This window comes from Nuphar pumila, chromosome 15 (assembly GCF_984573655.1).
Source record: "Nuphar pumila chromosome 15, dmNupPumi1.hap1.1, whole genome shotgun sequence".
Taxonomy (NCBI): domain Eukaryota; kingdom Viridiplantae; phylum Streptophyta; class Magnoliopsida; order Nymphaeales; family Nymphaeaceae; genus Nuphar; species Nuphar pumila.
In genome coordinates, this window is record NC_143263.1 from 85679789 (window position 1) to 85706252 (window position 26464).

General features: G+C 38.5%; 1 protein-coding gene across 8 annotated transcripts; it reads left to right on the plus strand.

Annotated features, from left to right (window-relative positions):
- Positions 1-4070: 4070 nt before the first annotated feature.
- On the plus strand, positions 4071-26000 carry LOC149815853 (uncharacterized). Of its 8 annotated transcripts, none has more exons than XR_016428036.1 (2): positions 4071-4560; positions 25982-26000. XR_016428036.1 is itself a non-coding variant. In XM_089989865.1 (1 exon), the coding sequence occupies exon 1, from the start codon at positions 4165-4167 to the stop codon at positions 4498-4500; it is 336 nt and encodes a 111-aa protein (XP_089845991.1). In that variant the 5' UTR covers positions 4075-4164; the 3' UTR covers positions 4501-4723. The 8 variants fall into 8 exon arrangements, 1 of the variants encoding a protein (XP_089845991.1); XR_016428035.1 differs by lacking the exon at positions 25982-26000 and adding an exon at positions 25354-25722; XR_016428032.1 differs by lacking the exon at positions 25982-26000 and adding an exon at positions 25192-25336.
- Positions 26001-26464: the final 464 nt, after the last annotated feature.

A 26464-nucleotide genomic window follows, 5' to 3' on the forward strand; every position in this document is an offset into this window, starting at 1 on the left:
ACTTTTTTTTACTTTTTACATTGAAAAATCATGAATCTTAATCGAAATTCGGGTCAGACACATTCCTGGAATGAAATTTTGCAAACCATACCTAGCTCCATATACTAATCAATCGGACCCCTTAGGTCACATAGATTCTAATGGGGCCTCCTTTATTACCAAACCCTGACCTTATAGGAATTGGTACAGGTCGCGTCTGGGTCAAACTCGATCCATTGATACCCCTAGTACCTATTGTGGCGCCGTTTGAGCCACTGAGTAGGGATGAAGTGGGTCAGATCCATATCATATCTGAACATGACCAGATCCAATTTACGTATGGATAGCATTTCTGGATTCGTGGTTGGGCTCTAAACAATGTCACAAATCTAATTTTATGAGAAAATGTATCTCAGCAACAAAAAAAAAGGATCTTCATGTGAAAATGTGACATATGTATATATAAATAAATATATGTATAAATAAAAACATATTTAATAAAAAATATTATAAAATGTGTTAACTTTCACTTTAATACTACAATAAAATTGTCCTCCTCATCAACACCGAGTACTCCAGTCTTGTTTAATTTAGAATCCATGAGTCCAAGTCCTAATCTTAAAAATTTATATCTAGTTGAACCTACAGGTTCCTATTGTGAGTCGAGTCATTCCTCACAAAACTCACTACATTGTTGGCATATCTCAAGATAGAACCTTGAAACAAAAACTATTTTTGTCCACCAAATATCCTTTAAGCCTTACCATCTTAAGTGAGTTATCCCAAGAGTTTTAGCCTGAAACATTTGTTAAAGTAATAAATTAAAAGTGAAAAATAACCATGCAAGACAATTTGATGCCCTGGCTATAAATAAAACTTAAACCTTAGTTCCTCCTTCACCTCCCCAAAACTTGGTTGGATGAAGATAGATTTACAAGATCGAGAGGCAGGGTAATGGGTGAGTTGCAAGATATAAAACTAAACATGTTGCTAAGGAGTCAATGAGAAGAAGATAATTATTGTGAGACCTTCAGTCAAGCCTAACACAGTTAGAATAATATTGTCCTTGGTTGTGAGTCATGGTTGACTCATTCACCAGTTAAATATAAATAATGTGTTTCTTCATGGTTTTCTATAAGAAGATGTATATATGGTTCAACTATAATGGTTTGAAAACAGTCAGCAACCAAACTATGTTTGTAAGCTTGGTCGAGCCTTGTATGGGTTAAAACAAGCTCTAGAACTTGGTTTGAATTATTAAACAATTATCTTATCCAATTGGGTTTTAGAGAATCAAAAGTTGATATGTTCATCTTTATTAAATAACGTGAAACATTTACATTACTTGTGTTTATATATGTTGATGATATTATTGTTAAAGAAAACTCTTATGCTGAAGTTAAATGTCTAATAAATAAAATTGAAAAAGAGTTTTTCATAAAAGATAGGCTCTATGTGGTATTTTTCTAGGCATGAAAGCAATCCATGTATCAAAAGGATTGATTATTTCTCAAAAGAAATATATTCTGAATGTGTTAAAATGCGCTCATATACTTAAAGTTAAACATATAACCACAGCAGTAGCAATCAATATAACTCTTTCTATCTTTGATGGAGAACCTTTTGAAGATGTGACACATTATCAAAGTGTTGTTGGAACTTTATAATATATTATGTTTACTTGTCTAGATATATTTTATGTAGTGAATAAAGCCTTCTAATTCATGCATACACCAACTCAAGATTACTAGAATCATGTTAAACTAATTTTTAGATATCTTAAGAAAACTGATATGTTTTGGACTACATGTTCATAGAAGAAATTTGTTTCAACTTTCAAGATATAAGGATGTTGTATGTGCAAGATACCCATATGATAGGTGATCTACTGGTGACTATCTTGCTTTTCTTGGCTCTAATCTTATCTCCTAAAACTCATTTAAAGGAACACATTGTTGCTAAGTCCACTACTAAAGCATAGTATAAAGCATTGGTGAGAATTATTTCTTAGCTCGCATGGTTGAGCTATCTCTTACGAGAGTTACATGTTGAATAACAAAATACAGTTGGTATATGGTGTGATAATCTTGGGGCTATATATCTTGCAACAAATATTGTCTTTCATGCTCGCATAAAGTTGTAGACACCAAATTTTTTCAAAGCCTGTGATGGCACTCCAATGTGTCATCTTGCCCTAGGACGACACTCTAGAGTGTCCTCCTACTTGTGATGTCACACTAAAGTGTCATCCAGGCCTAGCACAACACTCATTGACGTCCTCCCCTAGGACAACACTCCTCTATGACATATGCCCCATTGAGCACATGGATAAGCTTCTTAAAGAAGTGTGTCCTAGTTAAACTCAACTTCTTCTTGTGTGTTTTGTATAGGGATGGCAGTGGGGCGGGGCTGGGCGGGGCAGGGTGGGGGACAAGGTTTCCACCCCCGCCCCGCCTCAAAATTTTATCCTCCACCCCCGCCCCAACTCCGCGGCGGGGATGGATTTTATCCTCCACCCCCGTTTCATACCCTTCATCCCCGGTCCAAACGGGGATGAGCCGGGGTGGGGATATTGCGGGGAAAAGTGGTTGGGGCGGGGATGAGGCGGGGATCGTGGCGGGGACGGGGCGGGGAGGGGAAAAGTGCACGTCCACCCCCGCCCCGCCTCCGCGGCGGGGATGGATTTTATCCTCCACCCCCACCTCCATCCCCGTTTCATACCCTTCATCCCCGGTCCAAACGGGGCGAGGCGGGGCGGGGCCCCGCTTTCCCCCGGTCCACTGCCATCCCTAGTTTTGTACATAACTCTTTGTGGATAAACCTATCCCCCATTGGGATAAAAACATGTTCATTTGTATTGGATTCAAATCCATACAACCCATGACCCATGTCTAAACTTAGACTCCTATAAATAGGAGCCAATCCTTAGATTCAGAAAGGATTAAAGAATACATTGTCTAAGCACTGTCCCTGGAGAACGTCTTCCCTAGCCTTGCTCACTCTTACCTTGTCTCGGCCTCCGCCCTAAAACTGTCATACCTGTGCGGATGTGCTGCTGAATCCATTGCAACAACCATCATATCTGTAAAGAGGTGTTGCCAGCTCGAATTGGAACACTAAAGAAACTAAACAAATCCTGAAGTTTGGAAAAGGTGACTTTCCAAGATCTCTTTGATGGTTAAGTGCATACTGCTGAACTGAGAAGGAGCCCTAAAAGAACTAAAATGGATCCTAAAGTCTGAAAAGGTGATTTTTTAAGTTATGTTCGATAGTTTCTTGCTTTTATGTTGTTTTTTTTATTTTTAGTTATTACTATTCACATAAATATTTGTATAGGTTTGATTTTTATTTCTTATCTCAATAAAAAAACTTGCCCTTGCTTTACATTCTTATGGAAAAGGATGATCGAGGCTTGAAACATGCATCTCATATATTTTTGAATGAATTTGAAATAGGGTTTTGCGAAATTCGGGTAAGTTTTATTCTTTCACCGCAATTTTTTTATCAATGAAAGCATATTGATATTGATTTTCACTTTGTTTGTGAAAATTTCAAAAGAAAAGAACTTGAGGTTCAATTAATTACTTTTGATGAATAGTTACATACAATCTAACCAAGCCTCTGTTTACTGAGAGGTTTGTAAGCATTCAAACCAAGCTCAATCGCAGAGATATAAGCTTGCAAGAGGGATGTTAAACAATGTGATCTAGATCCACTCATCTTGGGTGTTGATCCATATTCACAAGAAGAAGGTCCATATGTTAGGAAGAGTCCCATTTTGTGTAATGCGCCAAAATATTTAACTAAAAAAAAAAATTACAGGATTTTTTTTTTTTGTCTTGTGGCTATCAAGAAAAGGTGTATCAGATCTATCTAAGGCCTATAGTAAGGTTAGGATTTTGTCTTGTGCCTATCAATACTCATTAGATAGACAAATGGTTATGGAGGATTTTCAACTATCTTCTTGAAATTTTCACTAGTTTCTTAGTTTGCGATGATCTTTAAATACGGACCGAAGCACATTCATACCGGTCTCAGACCCGGTTTGCCGGTGCCCTCGTCAAAGTTGTCAAGTGAAAAGCAATCGCCTCTTCTGCGTACGTCCTTGATCGACCGAGGGTTGGAGAAAGAAGGAAAGGAAGAAAGAAGGAAAGAGAGAAAGAGGGAAGAGGAAGAAGAAGAAAAATGGCGAGGGGAGGGAGGTTCCTTGGCTTGGCGGGGGGGATGGTGAGAAGCAGGCTGAGGTTCGAGGAGCAAGTGAGAGGAGGTGGCGGTCGGTGGCTGAGCCACAGCACCCAGGAGAGGGGCAACGGCTACGTCCTCAATCGCACCCCACCTCCGCCCGGCCAGTCGAGGAAGTGGGAGGATTGGGAGCTCCCTTACTACGTCACCGCCTTCCTCACCGTCGTCATCCTCGGCGTCGGCCTCAACGCCAAGCCCGATTTCACCATCGAGACCTGGGCTCACCAGAAGGCCCTCGAGCGCCTCCAGAAGCAGCCAGCCTCCAACGATTCCGAGTGACCGATCCCCCCTTTCGATCGATCGGCCCGGGTTGGGATCGGATTTCTCTGCGTTTCACTGGTACCTCTTTTTTCATTTCATTCGCTTTTTCTTCTGTCAAACGAATCTGGGGTTTCCGAGATGCGAACCAGACTGCTAGACTTGTTTTTGTTTCTGTAATAAGCTGGAATTGTGCAAAGAGGACGAGAATTGAAACCAATCGGTTTACTTCATTTTTTTTAAATTTTTTTTCCTGATTGCTTTCAATTATGAGTCACATGGAGCCGGGGTGGTCGATTGAGCGGATCGTTGGGGTATGGTGGTGGTTTTCTTGAATGAAGATCATCGAAACGCCTTTAGTATTTTTCTAAGAGTTATTGAGAATGGCACGGACTTTTTGTTTAGCTACTTTGTTGATGCCGCTTGAATGTGAATCTAAATGAAGCTGGATTAATGGTCTTCCTTTCTCCGGTTGTTAAAACGCTTGAGGTGCCCCCTGGTTACACCCACTTCAGCCTTGCACCGGGGGACACCCCCTGTGGGTGGTCGTCCCATGTCAGGTGACAAACCACGGTCGGCCCTAGCCAGGAAAGCGGCGGCTCCCTTTTCCTTCTTTCTAGTTTTGTTTTTTTTTCTCTTGGAATTTTGGTTGCTTTGATTGCAAGAGGTTGATTTTTGCTTGTGGTAGCGGTACGACATTCATTATTCACACCATTCGTTGTTATCTTATTGTATGCATTTTCTAGGGTTTTTTCGTGGGACAAGACCTAGTTTGTGGCATTTTTGGGTGGCTTCTGGTTTTCTGAAAACAATGTGTGAGCAAAAGAATGTAGCTCCAATATTTATGGCAAGTAAGTTGCGTGACTTGCCTCTAATGGGTGTCATAGTTGCATTGTGCTGGTGTTTGTAGGTGTACCTAGTTCTTGAAGGATAACTGTTGGGCAGTGATGATGTTTCAATTTTTCTCTTACTGGCGAGATAAAGACATCAGAAGCAGGCATGCGCAAAATAGGTGCTGCAAATGTTAGATTAGAGGGGGTGCGGTTGGGATTTCTGGTAGAAAAAAGCAGGTGAAGGGAAGCATCTTTCTATGGTTTTGATATGCATAGTCTGGGAGAGGCTTGAGTGTTTGGTGAACCTCTATGTCAACTAGGTGTGGCTTGTCTTTTTCCTTTTGCTTCACCTCATGTTTTCATGTCACATTATGGGAGAAATCCGTGAGCTTTGTGGCCCCATTTGTCTTAGTTCTATCTTCCATGCTCTTCTAATTTTGGCAGATAAGTTTAGGATTAATCATTCCTACGATCAATGCATAAAGTAGAACAAGAGAAAATATATGCTGTTTGTAAAGGGAAATTTTAAAAATCACACCTATAGTTTTGACGATAATAAAAACATGCTTGAGCTTTTGATATTGTTAAGAACACATCTAACTATTTTCACGATTAATTAAAAAAGTCTATGAGTTTGCTTCTGTCAAGTCCAATGTTGTGAAAAGCATTGAAGCGTAGCCTAGCACTCCACCAAAAATTAAGGTGAGGCGCAAGCCTCAATTTTTTTTTGAAAACTTAAAAAAAACTTTACTAAATATCTAAAAATATAAATAAATAAAAAAATGCCAAAAATCCATTTGTCTTCACCAAACACTATATCAAAAGGGTCAGCCAACACATTTTTGCATGTATATACACAATAGAATGCCAAAGAATTAACAAACATACAAAAGAATGCAAGAATATTAACAAATACACAAAAACCCCTAATTTAAAGCCTTAAAATCCATTTATCTTCACCAAACACTGTATCAAAAGTGTCAACCAATACATTTTTGCATGCATATACACAATAGAATGCCAAAAAATTAACAAACACAAAAAAGAATGCAATAATATTAACAAGCACAAAAAAGAATGCAATAATATTAACAAACACACAAAACCCCCTAATTTAAAGCACTAAAATCCAAACAGGCACACAAAAGCATGCCAAAAAATTAAGAGAGAGAGAGAGACGAGAGAGAATACCTGTCTTCGTCTTCTCATTCTTCTTCTTTTTCCTCCTTTTGGCAGAGAGAGAGAGAGAGAGAGAGAGAGAGAGAGAGAGAGAGAGAGAGAGAGAGAGAGAGAGAGAGAGAGAGAGAGAGAGAGAGAGCTATTGCCTATGTCAGCAAATCAACTCCAACAACACCTCTTGTGTGGGATATCAGATCTGATATTCCTGTGTCAGACTTGATTTCCAAGGTCCTTTCTTACTTCTTCCCTTTGTTTCCTTCACCTTTTCTTTTTTGTTTCAAGAATATGGTTTTCGGGTCTTCTCCGATTTCCTCTTCGTTCCTCAGTCAACTAGTTTATGAAAAACTAGATTCTTCCAATTTTGTGACCTGGAAAAAACAAATAATCCCATTTATCAACTATCATGATCTTATGGGACATCTAGATGGATCGATCCTAGTGCCACCAGAAATTGTGTAGAAAAAGGTTGATGCAGAAGTGAGCAAGGATGAGACTACATATAAAACAAAGATGGTTAAAAATCCAATTTTCATTTCTAGGAAGAAAACTGATCAGATGGTCGTTGCTTTCATCACTGCTATGTTTTATAGAGAAGTTTTGCTACATATACCTATGGGAGGTTCTGCTGGAGAGGTGTGGCTGATTCTTCACAGGTGGTTTGAGCAACTTTCCACTCCCAAAATCTATCAACTAAAGACAAAGTTTGGAGAAATCAGAAGAGGCAATTCTACTGTTTTAGAGTATGAATCGGGTCTGAACCCACGTCCTCCGTTTGATGAGCTACACAGTATGTTATTGTAACATAAAGCCATGTTTAACATCTCTACACCAGCTCAGAAGGGTCAGGAAAATCATGAAGTTTTTGTGACTGCCACATCTCAGAATTTCTCCCAAGGTGGCAGTCAATATGGAGGATGTGGGAAGTTCAATTCAAGGGGACGAGGTGCTGGTATTTAGTGTAAGATATGTGAGAAGGGGCACACGAGTTCATATTGCTATTGGAGATACGTTCCTACCTTTCGTCCTCTACGGTTCCTATTTCGGCACATTTTCGAGCTCTAGCTGGTGTTCCTTCTTTCGCAAGAGCTTCTCGCGGGAGTCAACCACTGTTCCTCCCTCAGTTTCTGCAGTCACATCCTAGTTCGTATGCTTCTTTAGTTGCAAATGGTTCCATAGGCTATCAGGCTCTCAGTCCACCCTTTAGCGATATGAATCTTGGATATGGAACCGTTGGTGCCCCCCGGTAATTCAACATAAGAGGTCCATCCAAAAATATAATGCAGCCAGGAAATATGCAGCAACATGCCCCTTCATCGGATATGTGGTACTTGGACTCGGGAGCTCTGAACCATATCGTGGTATTGGAAAGATAGCTACAGGCGATGCTAAACACCACTCCATCATGCACATAGGCACTGCTCTTGTCCCAACTTCTTATGGTCCTCTTTGCTTGCATAACACATTTCTTGTTCCTAACATGCAAAAGAACTTGATTTCTATTTATCAACTTGCACATGCATCTAATTCCCGCATCTTCTTTTATCCTTTTTCTGTTTGTGTGAAAGATATTCACATGAATAGGATGTTCGCTGAGGGAATCTCTACGTCCTGAATTAAGCTCTCTTGTCTTTGTCTTCTTCATTGTTCGTGTCCATCATGCAACAGTTCTAGAAAAGAGCTGATATCTGGCATTGACATTTAGGCCACTCCAATATTAGATTTCTTGATTCTCTTTGTAGTAAACAACTTATTCATGTTTATAATAAGTGTCAATTGTTTTTATGTTCCAGTTGCAAAATATATAAGTCATGGATTACCAATTAGTAGATCAAATAAAAGAGCTTCATTCTCTATTGAACTTATGCATTATGATGTTTGAGGACCATCCCCGGTTATGTCTTTGTTTAGATTCCGATGTAACGAGATATGCCAAAATACAAAGGCACAATAAAGAACCGAATATTACAAGCACTTAAGTGTGCAAAATACACAAACCCTCTATGGGGTGAATGCCAAAAGGCAAAAGCTGAATATTATTAAAGGGAAAAAGTGAGAGAACACTTACTTTACATGAGGAGGGAAGACCCCTATATATACAAAAAGAGAAGGCTTAAAGAGGGGGCCATTGCGGGCTTCGGCTAATTTGACCGTTGGGGGAGCCCAACGTCTCCTTAGGTGGGGCCTCCAATGGTCCCAAAAAGAAGATACAAAAAAAGAAAAATAAAAAATAACAAAAAAGAAAAACCTAAACAAATACAACAACAACAACAACAACTACGCCTTCATCCCAAAACAATTGGGGTCGGAGATATGAACCAAAAAAGAAAATCATTATGGGTCTTCCACGTGAATCCTTCTCCTCCAATCATTTTTATCCAATGCCATGTCCTCGGTGAGGTTCAAAGCATTCATATCCTTTCCTATCATCTCCATCCATGTCTTTCTAGGCCTACCCCGACCTCTTTTAACTAATATATTTTCCCATTTCTCCATCCTTCTAACTGGAGCATCATTAGGCCTTCGCTGAATATGTCCAAACCACCGTAAACGATTCTCTCTCATCTTATTTTCAATGGGTGCAACGCCTACCTTCTTACGTATCTCCTCGTTCCGAATCTTATCTTTTATTGTATTTCCATACATCCATCTAAGCATACGCATCTCAGCTACACTCATTTTTTGAATATGATGTCTCTTGGTAGCCCAACATTCCGTACCATATAGTAAAGTGGGCCTAACAGTCGTCCTATAAAACTTTTCCTTAGCCGCAATGGCATTTTATGATCGCACAACACTTCAGTTGCACTCTTACATTTCATCCACCCAACCTTTATCCTATGATTTACATCTCCATCAATTTCTCCATACTTTTGAATGATTGATCCCAAATATTTGAAACAATCATCCACCGGTATTTCTTGCTCACCAAGCTTCACTACACTCCCATCACTACTTCCTTGCTTACTAAACCGACATTCCATATATTCTGTCTTACTCTTACTCAACTTAAAACCTCTTGCTTCCAATGTCTGTCTCAATAATTCTAGCTTAGCATTAACTCCAGCTCTAGACTCATCAATCAAAACAATATCATAAGCAAACAACATACACCACGACACATTTTCTTGAATTGATCTCGTAAGCTCATCCATCACTATAGCAAATAGGAAAGGGCTTAAAGCAGATCCTTGATGTAACCCAACCGTTATAGGAAAATTGGTTGTCACCCCTCCACAAGTACGAACATGGGTTACTACTCCTTCATACATATATTTAATTATACTAATGTACTTGAGAGAAACAACGTTCTTCATCATTGTCCACCAGAGAACGTCCCTAGGTACTTTATCGTATGCCTTCTCCAAATCAATAAAAACCATATCTCAAAATGACTTGGATGGTAGAGTAAAAAAAACCATAAAATATAGATCACTTCTCCTATGGCCTTGCTCAATCAGCTTCTCTGACTGGAGATTCTGCACGGTGCAATCTTTAGGTGAGAAAGAGACTTTGCAACCATGATCGGTAATTTGGGAGATCGAAAATAAGTTTAAATTGATTTTTGGAACAACTCTTATTTTTGGAATAAAAAACTCTTAAGAATGTTTTAAATCAAGTGTTTCAATGTTTTCAATTTTTAAAAAAGTCCCATCCACCGTTGAAACATAAGATGTTGTGGGGTTGGAGTAGACATTAGAAATGATATTTTTATGTGGTGTCATATGAAAAGAAGTACTGGAGTCCAAAATACCTGGAGGAGACGAAGATGATGCGATGGCGGCACCCGAAGTAGAGGAAGACTTAAGAAGATGTTGAAGTGCCTCCGAAATTTGAATTAGAGTGTCTTTAATGTCTCCTCCATTGTTGTTAACTTCTTCTTTCTTTGGAACATTTTCACCAACCACGGTCACATTTCCTTTAAGCTTAGGACAAATCAGTTTAATATATCCCGGTTCATTACAATAGTGACAAATAACACCCTTTCTAAAACCATTATTTTTGGCAAAATGGAGATGCCTATAGGGCTTAACATTGGATCCCGACCTAGTAATGATCAAGATCTCATCACTTGTATGAGTCATAAAAAAACGAGTTTCCTCTTGGCATACTTCAGCAAGGGCATCTTCAATAGGTAAAGCCTTTCTTTTATGAAGAAGGGATGCCCTTGTTCAAACTTCGGTCTAAGACCGTGAAGAAATTGAAAGAAATGTTTTTTTATTTGTTCTCTTCTCATTTCAATATCTTTCGAAGCCACCCACTTGGGCTCAACAAGAGGGGAGACATGACACTAAAATAATCTCGGACACTCATGTCCCCTTCTTTAGTAGATCTAATATTTTCTTGACAAAAAAATTGTCTATCTAGATCCTTTTGAGTATACATACCTCTTTAAAGAAGAACCAAGCTTCATTGGCTCTTCTAAACTTTGCAATGTTGGCACAAATCTTTATGTCAACATTATTGATGAACCACGCCAAAATTTTGGTGTGGTTACTTTCTCAATTCTCTACCTTTGTTTGATGCCCATTAATAGCTTTAATGTGATTCTCACCATCAAGAGCTTTTTCAACACCACCTTCGATCTTGATGAGCTTCAATGTTGGTTCAAGAGTGGCTCCGTCACGAAGCCCAATAATTTCTTTCCACGAAGATGGTTCTCCATAGCCGAGGCCCACATCAAATAATTTGAACCGTTAGCTTGAAGGAGAGCTCTACTCTTGAGTCGTGCTCCATGATGAAGAGGTAGGTAGAGATGCGAAGAGAAAGAACTTACAAGGATCTTAAGAAAAGACTTTCAAGATTACAAAGAACCCAAGCTTACTCAGATACCATGTAATGAAATATGCGGAAATACAAAGGCACAATAAAGAACCGAATATCACAAGTAGTTAATGTGCAAAATACACAAACCCGCTTTGGGGTGAATGCTAAAAGACAAAAGATGAATATTATTAAAGGGAAAAAGTGAGAGAACACTTACTTTATATGAGGGGGGAAGACTCCTATATATACCAAAAAAAGGGCCATTGGGGCTCTCCCTAATAGACGTTGGGGAGCCCCAACAGTCATATTAATGACCGTTGGGGACCCCAATGTCTCATTAGGTGGTGCCCCTAGTGGTCCCAAAAAGAAGATACAAAAAAAAGAAAAATAAAAAATAACAAAAAAGAAAAACCTAAACAAATATCTTACAAAAACAAATTATGTAGTGAAAAGACCAAAATACCCCTACCGGGTATTTTGGTATATACACAGAGAAATATATACACACACACACACACACATATATACAACAACAACAACAACAACAACTACGCCTTCATCCCAAAACAATTGGGGTCAGCGATATGAACCAAAAAAGAACTTTTTTTAACCAAAAAAGAATGACAGAGGCAAAGATTAAGTTTTGTCTACTTTCAAAAGATTCAAATCCTATGTAGAAGCTCAATTTTCCTCCAAGATTCTTACCTTACGAAGTGATGGAGTTGGTGAATACCATTCAAATGCTTTCACGATAATCGTATCATACATGAGATGTCTTGTCCTCGGACACATTGTAGAGACTGCGATCACCATGATGCAAGATGCAAACTTGAGATATGAACTATGGACAGAGGCATTTCATACAGCTGTACACCTTATTAACATGGTGCCCCTTAACTCTCTCAATAGAGGAATCCCATATCATGTGTTATTTGGGAATATCCCGATTATAGTTGTTTATGTGCTTTTGGATGTCAGTGTTTTGTGCATGTTGATAATACTCTCAGAAACAAACTGTCACCAAGAGCCAAAGTGTGTCAGTTTGTTGGCTACTAAATATAAGGGGTATAGATGCTTTGATGTGGCTGATAGCAAACTTTTGATTTTCAGACGTGTTTTAGGAAGATGTGTGTGGAAATGAAATTTGATTTGAAATCAAATAGAAATTTTCAAGTATTCTGGCCTGCTTCAGATGTCACGGGTGGTACAAATTCGTCTGAACAGGTTCAGTTTGAGTATCAGAATGGACAGCAGCAAGAGGTTGACAGTTCAACACTTTCTACAGTTGCTCTTCAGCCACTTTTTCAGTTTTTTCCACAGGTATATTCAAGGAGGCAGCATGCTGCCAATTCTTAAGACACTTCAAAACAGTCTTCTCCTTCGCAATCAATGAGAATGAGGCAAAGAAAACATACCTATGCTGCCAACTAACAGTGGCTGCATCAATGTTCATAGTTTAGTTGACAATCAATGTGATAGTCAACCCCAAAATGCTGCTGCTGAACAAGAAAAGCAGGAGCAACCTTGTAGATCAAGCCGTGTTAAGCATCCGCCAGAAAAATGAGTAAGTTACGAGGCCTTCTCAATGGTCTTTCAAATTTTTACTGTTTCCTTAGATGAACATATAGAGTCTGTCTCTTTCAGTGAAGCATGAAAAAATCAAAGGTGGATTGATGCCATGAACAAAGAGATCTCAACTCCATGAGTGTGAGACATGGGATGTTAAGAAGACGAAAGGGAAGAATGTTGTTGGATGTCGTTGGGTCTATAAAATTAAGAGAAAATCTAATGGAAGTATAGAAAGGTATAAAGCACAACTGGTGGCCTAGGGATATACACAAGAATATAGTCTCAATTTTGATGAGACCTTCAACCCTGTTGTTCGGATGGGCACAATCCCGGTGGTGTTGTAATGCCCCGAAATCTTAACCATATTTTTAAGGGATTTTTTTTTAACAGCGGAAACAAGAAGTACTATAGGGTTAAGCATTCTGGAACATTACAGTGGAGAGCAAACCAAATCATTTATTTTATTTGAATATCGAAGAAAATGAACATCAGAGTTTTAAATGATATGAGCAATTAAATTAAAATAAACCCAAGCGATCCCTGAAACAGTAAATCCAAAATCTTGATCTGATGCTTCATCCTGCAGTCGCTCATAATTTCGATTGTTCACCTGAAAACAGTAAATTTATATGAATTAAACTATAATTGTCTAAGTAAAAATCACTGTAGATTTTCTTGCAGGTATATCATGTGTCAAGTATTTGATGTGGGCAATAACAAACATATATCTAAACAAGTAAGCAAATTATGCAACAACTATAATTAAGCAAGTAAAACATATTATGCAACAACAATAACAGTAACATCATAACTTTCATGTAACAATCAAAATATGAATTCAATTATCTCATATCTACACATTTCAGGATTGCATTTCATCACAAGCTCAGAATATAAAGCATGCTGAAAGAATATGAAAATGTCTCTCTAGTAATTCCACTCACTGTAATACCTAATTGTTCTAAATAGTGATTATTTTATCTTATCCCGCGGATACACACGGGCCAAGATAACCATCACAGAAGAGAACATTCGGGGGTATATTATACAAAGGTGTTTTATTAACCTGAACATTCTAACTGAAACTGAATTCCCAAGGGAGCGACCAGTAGCCGAGATAACCTTCCAAGGGCCCAACACAAATAGGATGCATCCCTAACTGTTTGCAGAAGAACGTGAAACTACCACCTAGGATACATAGGTAGTCTGGGTCCCCTAACTCCAAGGACTGGGGACCAACGAGTTGCTTTTGCTTGAAATCAAACACATGTCCCCGGAGTTTTGTACCACCTACCCTCTCCAAGGTAAGCCAAAGAACTGAGTGTGTTGATCTTTTTATTTAATTAATTTTTCGAAGTACATAGGCATTTCCCTAACTTTCTTCTACTACCATGGCAGTAGATTCCCAACCTTAGTCATTTTACCAAGGTTTATAAACAAATCCCAAACCTTTTTCATATTGATTGCATAAACTCACTCAGAGTGCTCCGGTGCCTTTAAATCAGTCAAGCACAAAAGCCTCGGTACCTTTAAACCAGTCAGGCTACAAAAATTAAATTTAAGTTTCTCATCAGTGTTATGCTTAGTATCCTCAAAGCTTCAGTCCCTTTAAACCGTCAAGCACCAATGCCTCGGTACCTTTAAACCAGTCGGACGTGCAACCTTTAAGTTTTCATCTGTTTTATTTCTATAGCATACAAGCTAAAAGCCCAAGTACCCGCATCAAGTAACCAACTCATATTGCCCAATAGGCAAGGTTTTCCTAAATGACTGCCTCGCGGAAGGGCACATATCCATATGACACTAAGTGCACCATCGTATGTTTGAAACCAATATAACAACCTCATTCCTCAAACACAGATAACATGCTGCATACAAATAATACATTTTCTGATAAAAAACAGTTTAAGCACGTGGTATTTCATGTAAATCAGTCACAACACTAGAGAAACCTGAAAAATGCAATTTAAAGAACCTTTTAGAGCCCAAACAGCAATTGGGTATAACAATAATCTTTTGTCATATACATTTCAAGTTTACATTATTTCATGATTCTAACCTCAGCGACATTTTGGAATAGAAACTCTCAGTGTAGGATATACTCTCAATACATGTGTGTACATTTATTTAACCCATGGCCTACAACAGGTACCCAATCGTTTGGAGACGTGTACTGCAAACCCTTGCCAACAACCACACCCAAGTATATTCATTAGAGAGAGTATGCTGTGTCATTTAAGAAGTTTTAAGAGCATGGTTATATACTCCTTCCTTAATTCCCACTCGTATTCCAGAATTTATACAGCTTAACAGGCATTCGAACATTTCAAGAAATATGCATTCTGATAGACATTTGAATATCCGGAAATATGTAGTTTAATATGTCTTTGAACTTCAGAAAAAGTGCAGCTTAATATACATTTGAACGTTAGCCCAATATGTATTTAGCATTAGAAATATGCAGCTAAAAATGCATTCTTATTCAAGAAATCTTCGTGTACAGATGTGTGCTAATCCACAGTATTCATCACGCTATAATCTGGGAAATAAAATTTCAGGAAATATACAATGCATTGTTCTGATATGCAGTTTCATTTACACTTATTGGAAAATTTTCTGTTTTCTATGTACGAACTCCCTACCGAGTCACAGTTTTATGTTATTAAACCAAATTTAGTTTGTCATATACTTACAGAAAAGTCTCCATATCCGTGAGTATATATCAACAATTGATTTTATTTAATACATTTAAAAAAAATCTGAACATTATCAGTGTACTTAAAACTATAAACAGAAGTTAATGTACAATATGTAATTAACATGAACATCTCTATGCTTAACACCGACAATCAATGTATTCTGAAACATAAAGCAGAATTCTATTAACTGTCATTTGAACTTGTTCTTCATTAGGTTGTGTACAACCCATACATAAGAACAAGAGAATGTAAGTATTACATTTTATCTACATAAACAAGTATATCTGAATGTGCTATTATACCGTAATTTACACTCATTACACTGTGTATTCTTATAACAAAGAATGACTGGCATCTCAGATATAGTAGACAATTATATATTAAACAGTTTTTAAACATGTGTATTCTTATAACAAGTATGTGTATTCTTAAACATTTTATCTACATAACAAGTATATATTCTTAAACAAGGATATCTACATAAACACTTTTTAACAAAGAAGTAAAAACTATCATGAGCTGTGTATTTTACACTCATACAACTTCAGTTATTTAAAAATGCCCAAGCATGTGTATTCTTATAACAAGCAGAAAAAAATATTCTCCACACATAATGACTGGCATCTCCGATATAATCAACCAACTCAACCACCACTAACCATGCAACCAAAAGGGCAACATATAACCTGGTATAGAGCAGGACAAGCACAGGCAATTCAGACTGATCAAGCCTTAAGGATACATACTCTGTATGCACAGCTATCAGACAAAATGAACTTTGGTTTGCTTTCTTTATCAGGCTTGCCAAATGGACATGCACCAGACATTATTATAACAGATAATACCATGAAAATGGTAAAGATCAACATGATTTGTTTGTGATGTTGGGTGCAAAGCACAAGTGTAACCTTTTTTTTTTATGGAAACAGTGCCTCATTTTTCTTTTCTTTTGATGGCCAAGCTGAATCCTTCAGCTGATAGCAGTTTTACTAATCATGATATTACCCAATAAACAGCATTCTTAGTATAGATGAATACAACATTTGATAAAGGCATACATAATAGCGTAATAAAATGAAGTTAGACAATAATGCCCTAAACCCTAGGTAGAGAATTTGATCTTTTTAACAGGATTCAGAATATAAAATACGAAACCCCCCTACTTCCATAACAACATTCAGCGTTCAAGAAACAGACTCTGAATCTAAAACAAGAAACCCCCAAATTTCTGTTAATTAGATTCAGAGAACATGCTCCACAAGTTCTCGAGGTTGTAAAAAAAAACAAGAATAGAATAAGTCAAATATGTGAAACATAGCTTATCAGCAGAACAAATAATGCATCTGATGAAAACAACAGACAAGAAAATGGACAATTGGCTGTTTCTTGTTTTAGGAAGAAAACAGAACAATTGTCTCTGACTCTGAATCTCCACAGAACATGTCAGACATACGGTACATCTGAAGAAAATGGACAGTAAGACCTACCTGATCCAGTACTTTGGAGGTTGCTGCAGCGAGAAGAGGTTTTCCGGCGTCGGTTCCTACTGCAGCCATGCGAGAAATTAGGAGGGAGACGAGAGACAGAGGGGTGGGAGGAAGATGAGAGGCCAGCGAGAGTGAGAGAGGAGGAGGTTGGCGCTTGCTGTGAGAAGGAGGTTGCCGGCGACATTGGTTGCTGGCAACGGCGGCAGCAGGTGGTTGGGAGGCTTGCCGACGACGGTGCTCCTGCTGGTGTGTGCGGAACTGAAATAGAGGGGAAGCCACGAGCGGCAGAGGGAAGATGAGAGCAGAACCAAGAAGGGCGAGAGGCGAGCGGCAGACGCGAGCAGGATGAAGAAGGGCGAGGTCCTCTCCCCCTTTTAACGAGAGGCGACCCCTGGCGGTTACGCTCCCCTCTGCGACAATCTTTTGCAAGAATCGTGCCCTAGGCATGATTCTTTTCACTTCTTGATTTAAAGTTGCAGCCGGGTCCAGGTCCGAAACCCGCGACCCGCAATGCTGGATCCACCATAACGTGGATCCGGGTCGGCTGTGATCCACAGTTGGATCCATTTGGGTCCAACTGTGGATTCGACCCAACATACACAAATTTTTTTTTAGTATTTTCTTATAACAAATAATATTAGTTATTTATCTATTTAGTATTATTATTATATATATACTTTAATACCCATTTGTAGGTTTCTTATGGATCCGGGTAACAGATCCTAGGCCTAATATGTATAAAACCACTCAAATTTTTGGGTTATTACAGGTGTTGTCCTTGATAGTGACATTCGGGTGGCAGCTCTTTCGGCTAGATGTGATGAACACATTTCTTTACGGAGATCTCCGTGAGGAAGTTTTCATGGAGCACCTGCCTGGCTATTCAGAGGGAAATACTCAAGTCATAGTTCTAAGATTAAAGAAAGCTATCTACGGGCTCAAACATACTTCCAGGGTTTGGTTTGAAAGTTTTAGTAATGTGGTTAGAAGCCTTGGATTTCAAAGGAGTCGTTGTGATTACTTATTTGTTCATCATAACAGGTGTGATAGTATAGTTGTTCTTGTTTACGTAGACGATATTATCATCACAGGGAGCAATATCTCAAAGATAGCCAGCTGAAAGATATTCTTCATAGAAGATTTCACATGAAGGACTTGGGGCCTCTCAGATTTTTCCTTGGGATACAGGTAGATCAACCAGAAGGTTCTCTTATTTTGACCCTAGAAAAATAAGTCATGGATTTGTTGAAGCAAAGTGGAATGTTGCAATGCGAACCCATATACACGCCTGTTGCTCTCAATAGAAAATTGGGACATTGTAGAGAAGAAGATGATTCACTGTTGATGGAGCCTGAGAAATTCATAAGTTTAGTTGGTGCCCTTCAGTATTTGACATTCACACATCTGGATTTGGTTTACACTATAAACCAAGTTTCCTAGTTTATGCATGCGCCACAAAAGAGACATATGGAGGCCAGGCCGTAAAGAGAATTTTATGATATATTAAAGGTACCATATAAGATGGTCTCGTTTATACAAGACCTTCACAAATCATCTCAGACATTTCCATTACCATAGTGGCCTATTCAGACGCTGGTTGGGGTGGTGATCCAATCACACACAAATCAGTTATGAGCTATGGAGTTTACTTGGGTTCTCATTTGGTCTCTTGGGCGAGCAAAGGGCAAAGAATGATGGTCAGATCTAGTATGGAGGCAGAGTATCGTTCCATGGCTATGGTCACAACCGAGATGTCTTGGATACGACATGTCTTAGTCAGTTTGCATTGAAAATTTACTTGCTCATTTTTCTATTGTGACAACAAGAGCACAATCACAATATCTACCAATCTAGTTCAACATGAGAAGATAAAACATGTAGAATTGGACAAACACTTTGTGAGAGAAAAGGTTGAGGACAAGGAGATATAACCTAAGTTCATTCGTGGGAAATATTAGATTGTGGACTTATTTACTAATCTAATATTAGATTGTGGACAAGGTGAAAAAGAAAGAAAATAAAAAAAGAAAAGGAAAAAGGAAGAAAAGAGAAAAAGTAAAAAAAGAAAAGGAAAAATACAAGTTGCGTGAAAATGTAAAAGAACTATTTTGCTCCTAGTGGGTATTTATAAAAGAAATATATATTTATATATGTAGATAGACATATATATGTAATATATATATATATATATCTGTGTGTGTATGTGTCATAATCTCTCTCTCTCTATATATATATGTATGTATAACATATTTTAACAATATCATGGTTAAATTATGATTTCACTCTTGTTATACTGACACTGCTTCTTTGTTAAAAGTGCAGGTACTAGTATTGTTATCTTATTACTTTATGTTGATGACATGATTATCACTAGGAATCATCAAAATAGTATTGTTGATGTTAAAAAATAATTTTGACATGTCTGATTTAGGCTTCCTTAGATATTTTCTTGGTATTGAAGTCGCATATTATCCTAGAGGATATATTTTGTTACAGATGAAGCTTGCTGCAGATATATGTACCAAGTCTGGCATTTCAGATGATAAAAAGGTAGAGACTCTATAGGTCATTAATGCCAAATTAAGGTTGGAGGACGGGGTTCTTCTGGAAGATCCCACACCCTTAAGACAACTCATTGGATCTCTCACTTACTTAACCATCACCAGACCAGACATCGCTCATGCGGTTCACTCTGCAAGCCAATTTCAGCATGCTCCTACAACTGTGCATATGAGCGCCGTGCTCCAGGTCATCCGATACATCAAAAACACTATAAATAAAGGGCCATTTCTATTATCTTCTTCATTAAACTTTCTTGCTTATACTGATGCAGATTGAGGAGATAACCCTAATGATAGAATCTCAACTATCGGTTTTTGTGTCTTTTTAGGAGATTTCTTAATTGCCTGGAGATGCAAGAAGTAACAAAAAGTCTCGCTATCTTCTACTGAAGCTGAATACCGGGCTATGACAACCACAACAATGAAACTAGTTTGGCTTCACAGTCTTCTCAAAGACATGGGGGTTGACATGGCTGGAGCTTCAAAGTTATGCTATGACAACAAGAGTGCCATATATATTGCAAGCAATCACACCTTCCATGAGCGCACGAAACATATCGAGATGGATTGTCATTATGTTCGGGATGAATTTTCACGAGTAACAATCACTCTTCCCTATGTCACTTCAGAATATCAGTTGGCGGACTTCTTTAGTAAAGCCCTTCCTACTCCCCGCATCATGTTTCTTCTTGGCAAACTTTTCGTCATCTTCTCGTAAAGTTTGAGGGGGGGGGGGGTGTTAAAATCTGTATTAGTGTATATATATATATATATACATATATACTCGATAGGGGTATTTTTGTCTTTTCACATAGTTGTTTTAGAAAACAACTATTTTTTAATTTAGCTTTTCTAAATACATTTAGTTTTTTTTTCTTTTTGCAATAACCAAAAAGGGGGGCCACCATAGAGTTGTTGGGGCCCCCAACGACTCCATGAGAGCCCCTTTTTGGCTCTTCTTTTGAGGCCATGTGGCCTCCCTTCTCATTTCTTTTTGTATAAATAGGGGTGAACCCCTTTGTATTTTCTTCATGCTTGAGAACTCTCTCTCTCAATAAAGCGGCTTTTATATTTTTGCCTTACTCAAGGCTTGTGTATGTATTGTCCCTTAGTGGACTTGGCTATTGTCTCTTTTGTTTGTCCATTGTAGGACATTGCAAGTGCTTATAGCACTCTTTATATTTTCGCATATCTGTTACAATTTCTGGGGTCATGATGTAAAGGTTAGGTAGTGTAACATACCAGCTATACTTCTATACTTAGGTTCTTCAGATATTTTCCCTTCGATACCAAGCCTCTGATGGTATAGGGAGAGGTGCTTCCACTGGCATGCAATCCTTCGTTCTTGTTTTCTTAAGTTTACTGTGTATCAACTGGCTATTCTTCCTATCTACTTGTACTCTTAAAAAATACTTCAGGGTTCCTAGATCCTTCATAAAGAATCTATGATTCAAAATATTTTCGACTCTTTCAAGACGAAACTTTAGAGTTCTCCATAAGAATGATATCATCTACATGCATAAGGTTCAAGGTAAGACTTGCTCATTTCTGTAGATAAAAATGAAATGGTCTAGCAAGGATCTTTTGAAGGCATGTTTCTGCACTTCTATTAAAAAGCTTTCAAATCAAGAACAAGGTGCCTGCTTCATCTCATAAATGGTGGTGGCCTTCTTTAATCTGCACACATGATTCTTCTTATCATAACCTGTTGGCCGTCTTTAACTGCTGCTCTATGTCACACGGACTCTTCTAATAGGGCACTACACCCGTGTCGCACCCGCACCCAGGTGGGTGCGACACTTGGACACAACTTCCTTTGTGTTAGGTGAAGTCAACCACACTGAGGTCTATGTCTATCCAAAAGTAGATTGAGTTAACCCTAATCAAGTCCATTTTTATCTATATTATATATATAAATACATAAATGCACACAAATACATGTAGTGTTAACTTAAAATTGTTAAAAATTATATATATATCCTCCCCGCACCCCCGCACCCAAGTTTTTTTAAAGTGTCGCATCGCCGCATCCTCACCCGTACCCACACCCACATCCGCACCTATGTGACATAGCTGCTGCTCCATGTAAACTTCTTTTAGATTCTGTTGTAAAGGGATATTCTTGATGAAGAGATCATCCATGATTCACGGTTAGGGTTAAGACAAGTTGAATGGTGCCTATCTTAACTTCTGGACAAAATGTTTCATTATAGTCTAGTCCATACTCTTGTGTAAAACCTTTCGCCACTAGTCTTGCTTTATGCTGCTTTATACTTCCAAAGAATCAAATATATATATTACCAATAACACATATACATAAAATTAATAGATCAAACACAAAATAAAGCATGAATAGGAGGCTATAAAAAAATCAAAGATTCAATATATTGATGCATTGTGTAAGCAATAAAACCACTAATATGAACAAAACTACTTGCATTCCTTGGGACTTTATTGAATAAAATCAAACATGCATTCCTAAGCATAAGGCACATAAATCACTAAATAAAACATGAATCACAAATAAAGCACACTATAAATCACACAAACATGAATGATAAATCACATGCATACACATAGAGCACACATATATCTAAAAGGAAAGTGATATATATATATATATATATATATATATATATATATATATATAACAATGAATTTCTCTCTCTCTCTCCATGCTGAAGAAGAAGAAGAGGAAGTGGAAGAAAACGGGGTGGGGGAAGGGAGACGGGAGGGACAGAGGAAGAAAAAAAAGGATAGAGAGAGAGAGAGGTCATTATCAAAAAGGAAAAAGGGGAGACTAGGTGATGATTAGTTGACCTAGTGGTGGCACCTAGTCTTAGTCGAGTAGGTGCCTTGGCCTAGATGCTGAGCCTATGCCTAGGCCGATTAGGTGACTAGTTGGCCGCCTAGGCCTGAGTTTGATTATTGCGATTAGGGTGTCATAGATATCAGACTGGCATTAAGTTGCTTCAGAAAATGAATTATATGTTCAAGGATAATAGTATCCTAAATTTACCTCTTCATATGGTTGGTGTCTGATGGTAGGCTGTCCAGTTCCATGCTGTCCATGATACAATGTTTACCTTATAGGAACTCCTTCCAAACTCTGGAAAATTGTTCTTTGTAGCACCCGTACCAGAGTTACCGGAAGCTTCTTAGGTAGATGGGAAGCTCGCTTTGGAAGCGTGATACTCCTTGCTTCCGAAACTTCATGGGAAGCTCAATTCCCCCACGCTTCTTCTATGCTTCCCATGCACATGGTCTATGCATACTATATGCTTTTCTCACATTTCTTTTCGTCTTTTTCATGTATTTTCTCTCACGCTTTCACTCACTTTCCATCTACTTTCTTTAAATTGGTAACCATCATTATTAGATTTTAACAAAAATTTAACTCTTTTACAAAAAAACCATGAAATATAAGAATGATCAATTTTATTTTAGTTTGTATTTGTTTCTTGTTTGATTCCATATTGCTTCATTTTTTATTCATATTTCACTTTTAAATTGAAACTTCGCTTCCCGCTTCGTATAAATTTTAAAATACCTCGCTTCTCGCTTCTCGCTTCTCGCTTCCGCTTCCCATATTATTTCCTGCTTTCGCTTCCTAGTTTGACAACCTTGACCCGTACTGTCCATAACTATCAATATTGTTAATGAATATTTAGACTCTGTTTGGGAGCTAGAGATGGGAGGGAAAATGGAGAATTAATGAGTGTTTATTTAATACCACCTACCCTCAGTGTTGTTAGAGGCGAACGCCTCAGTACCTGAAGTGTACGCCTCAGAGGTGAAGCGCAAGCTCAAGAAACCGAAGCGCTGTATGAGGCGTTTGTAGGCTTGAAGCGCACGCCTCGCATCGAGGCGCGCTTTGCTTCTAAGGCGTGCGCATCATGTAGTCTGGTGCGAGCACAATAATATCCCTGCACCTTCCCCTCGCTCCTCACAATTCCCATACCTCCATTTTTTCCATCAGCAAGGCCTCCTAGAACTCATCCCCCTACTCCGTCCAAACAGCGGAAAAGAAAAGAGTTCTTTGATCTTTTCCCCTCATTTTGCTCCCTCCCTTTCGGAACAGAGGAAGGAATCCCCAAACACTGCGCTCGATTTCGTTTGGAAGGAATGGGAGGTGGGGAAACGTTTCCCTCCGGATCGGAGGCGTCGGAGTCAGAATCAGAGGCGAGGGAGGTGGTGCAGTTGTTGATCGACCTCGTCTGGGAGATCTAAGCCGTGTCGAAAAGCTGCCACGGCCCCTTGAAGAAGCAGACCTCCGATCTGGCGGGGAGGGTGAAGCTGCTGAGCCCTCTCTTCGACGAGCTGAGGGAGAGGGACGACGCCGTCGTAGCTGACCTCTTCGCCCTCAAATCGGTGTTCGAATCGGCCAAGGTCCTCCTCCAATTCACTAACGAGGGCAGCAAATTGTTTCAGGCAATTATCTTTTTCCTCTTCCTTGCTATTTGTTTTATTTTCTATAAGCGTTAGTTAGTTCTTGGTGTTCTTTTGGTATCGTATCGGAGACTAGAAAACGAGCCCCTTGTTTTTGTGTAATTGACCGAATTCGATTTACTTTGATGCTTAAATTGAGGGAACGGCTTGTAGTTTTTCATCCTTTTATTGATCTTCGATTGAAATTTACACGGTTCTTGTGCTTCATTTTTGTCTCTGTTTTTTTTGGTGATTATTGTATATTGACGGTGATTAGTAGTTCTTATTTAAAATTTTCATTATTTTATTAATATTATATATTTTATTATTTTGATCATGAAGCTTACGCTTCAACGCCTCGAGGCTTATGCCTCGCTTCATAACAGGCTCAACGCCTCGTTTCGCCTCATCACATTTAACAACCTTGCCTACCCCACCTATTCTTGCTGATGTTTGGGAACCCGGATTTGGTAGATGAGAATGGTGTTGAAAGTGGAGATGGACCATTTTCAACTACATCCTCATAAGGATGTAGTTGATAACTCTATCCTTGTCACCCATATACTTCTCCACTTCCATCACCCCTCTCCTCCTATCCAACATCGGCTTCCAAACAGAGCCTTAGAGAAGTTGCATAGACATAGACGTGAGATTAAGGGGTACCTTGGAGTTCATAGTCGTCAACATCATCATTGGTAGCAGTCCTTGCCTACATAAGGTACCTTGGCTTTACTCTACTCGGTTCTAATTTTGCTTTCTACTTCTGATTCATATTTCTGTTTAATCCACGTGCATTTGTAACTGCACTGCATGTATGCTCTAGCTTGTTTGTTTTTTCTTTTAACTCAAAATAGTATTGTAAGTTTACTGAGAAGAAATCCCCTAAATTCGATATGTTGTCATTATATTAGATCCACTGTTCTAGATCTGCAGAATACAAACATAGATCTGTATCTGGTTCCTGATTATTTTAAGTTCCTGTCTTGAAGTTCAGCTGAAAACATTGGTCACCATTGCCCATCAGCTGTGCTGCTGCATCGTGAATCAGACCTCCTCTCCTTTTCAAACTTTCAGTTACAATTGTTCATGAATGGGTATAATTGATACAAAGGTCACTTGAATTGATAGAGTTAGAAGGATACTCAAACCTTCAAATATTTAAGCTGAATTTTGGATTTTGCCTTTCACATAGGACATGCCTGCTTTTATTTCAATTTGGTCGCATTCCTTTGCTGGTGGTGCGTTTGCCCGCAGAATTTGCTGCATCATTCTAGTATGTGGTTGCTGCCTGCATCAATTCTTTGTATTAATAATGTAGCAAGTTAATTCATTGATATTTGTTGAACTTGCAAAGGTGGTTGATTTGAAGTGGATTAATTCGAGGTTATAGACTGACAGCAAAATAAAGCGTCATGTCATGCATGCCAATTTCCTATTCTATCTGAGCATTTCAGAGGAGATGCGGTATCATCCAACCAGGTGTTGGCTTGAGGCACAACTGCAACGCCCTTTCTTTTTCACCATTACAATAACATATAAAAATAAATATTGAGATGTGTGTCGATATCCAATAGCTTTTCCTGAGGAAGTGTCTCTCATCTTGAACGTCCCTATGGACCTTGTTTCACTAGTGTGTAACCATGCTTTTATACCTGAGACAAATTTCACGATATTTTTTAAAATAACATGATTTTTTGGTTATACTGTATATGCTTTCAGAGAACACTTATTTTGAAAATATCATGATATTAACCCCATATTTTACATTGTTTTGTACGAATGCATGCGCTATCTTGTTGATGATGGATGGACTAAATCCATGGATGAGTGGTGACTTTTTGCAATCTCTGGGCCTTTTATTATCTTATACGACTAGGTCTCATATTGATGCCCCAAGGGGGGTTGGCGTAGTGGGGTGGGGGCCTTGGCTGCTAGAATGTCTATCAAGGTTTGATTCTCATGGACATCGCCCTTCTCCGCAGGCCAACGCTTAGCATAACCCCTGGGGACAGGGGTCCTAGCCTTGGAGTTTTATGCTGCCAGCATGGCGACAGTAGGTATGGCAGGCTGAGGCAGCATGACTGGGTCTTTGTGCCGGGTGTGTTTTTTTTTAGTTATAAATCCAAAAAACAGGTCCCATATCGACTCTTTTTTTATGCCTGGACCAGTTGCTCAGGTGCTGCAATAGTCTTTCCAAAATAAATCTAATTATTTCTTGGATGTTCTGGCTAACATGTAATTCAGAGAATATATTTCCTTTAGATGGTCCCCTTGTCTGCTTCGAGTTTTTACTTTTAATAAATGTCGACATTTGAGTTTAAAAATTAACATGATAAATACACAAAACATGAAAATTGTCATAAATTAAATTTGGTTCCATGTATCTTGACTTTAACACAACAACTTATTTTTGTCTATCCATATTTTATCTCTTCTGTTTTGTACTTAACAGTCTCCAAAAAAGT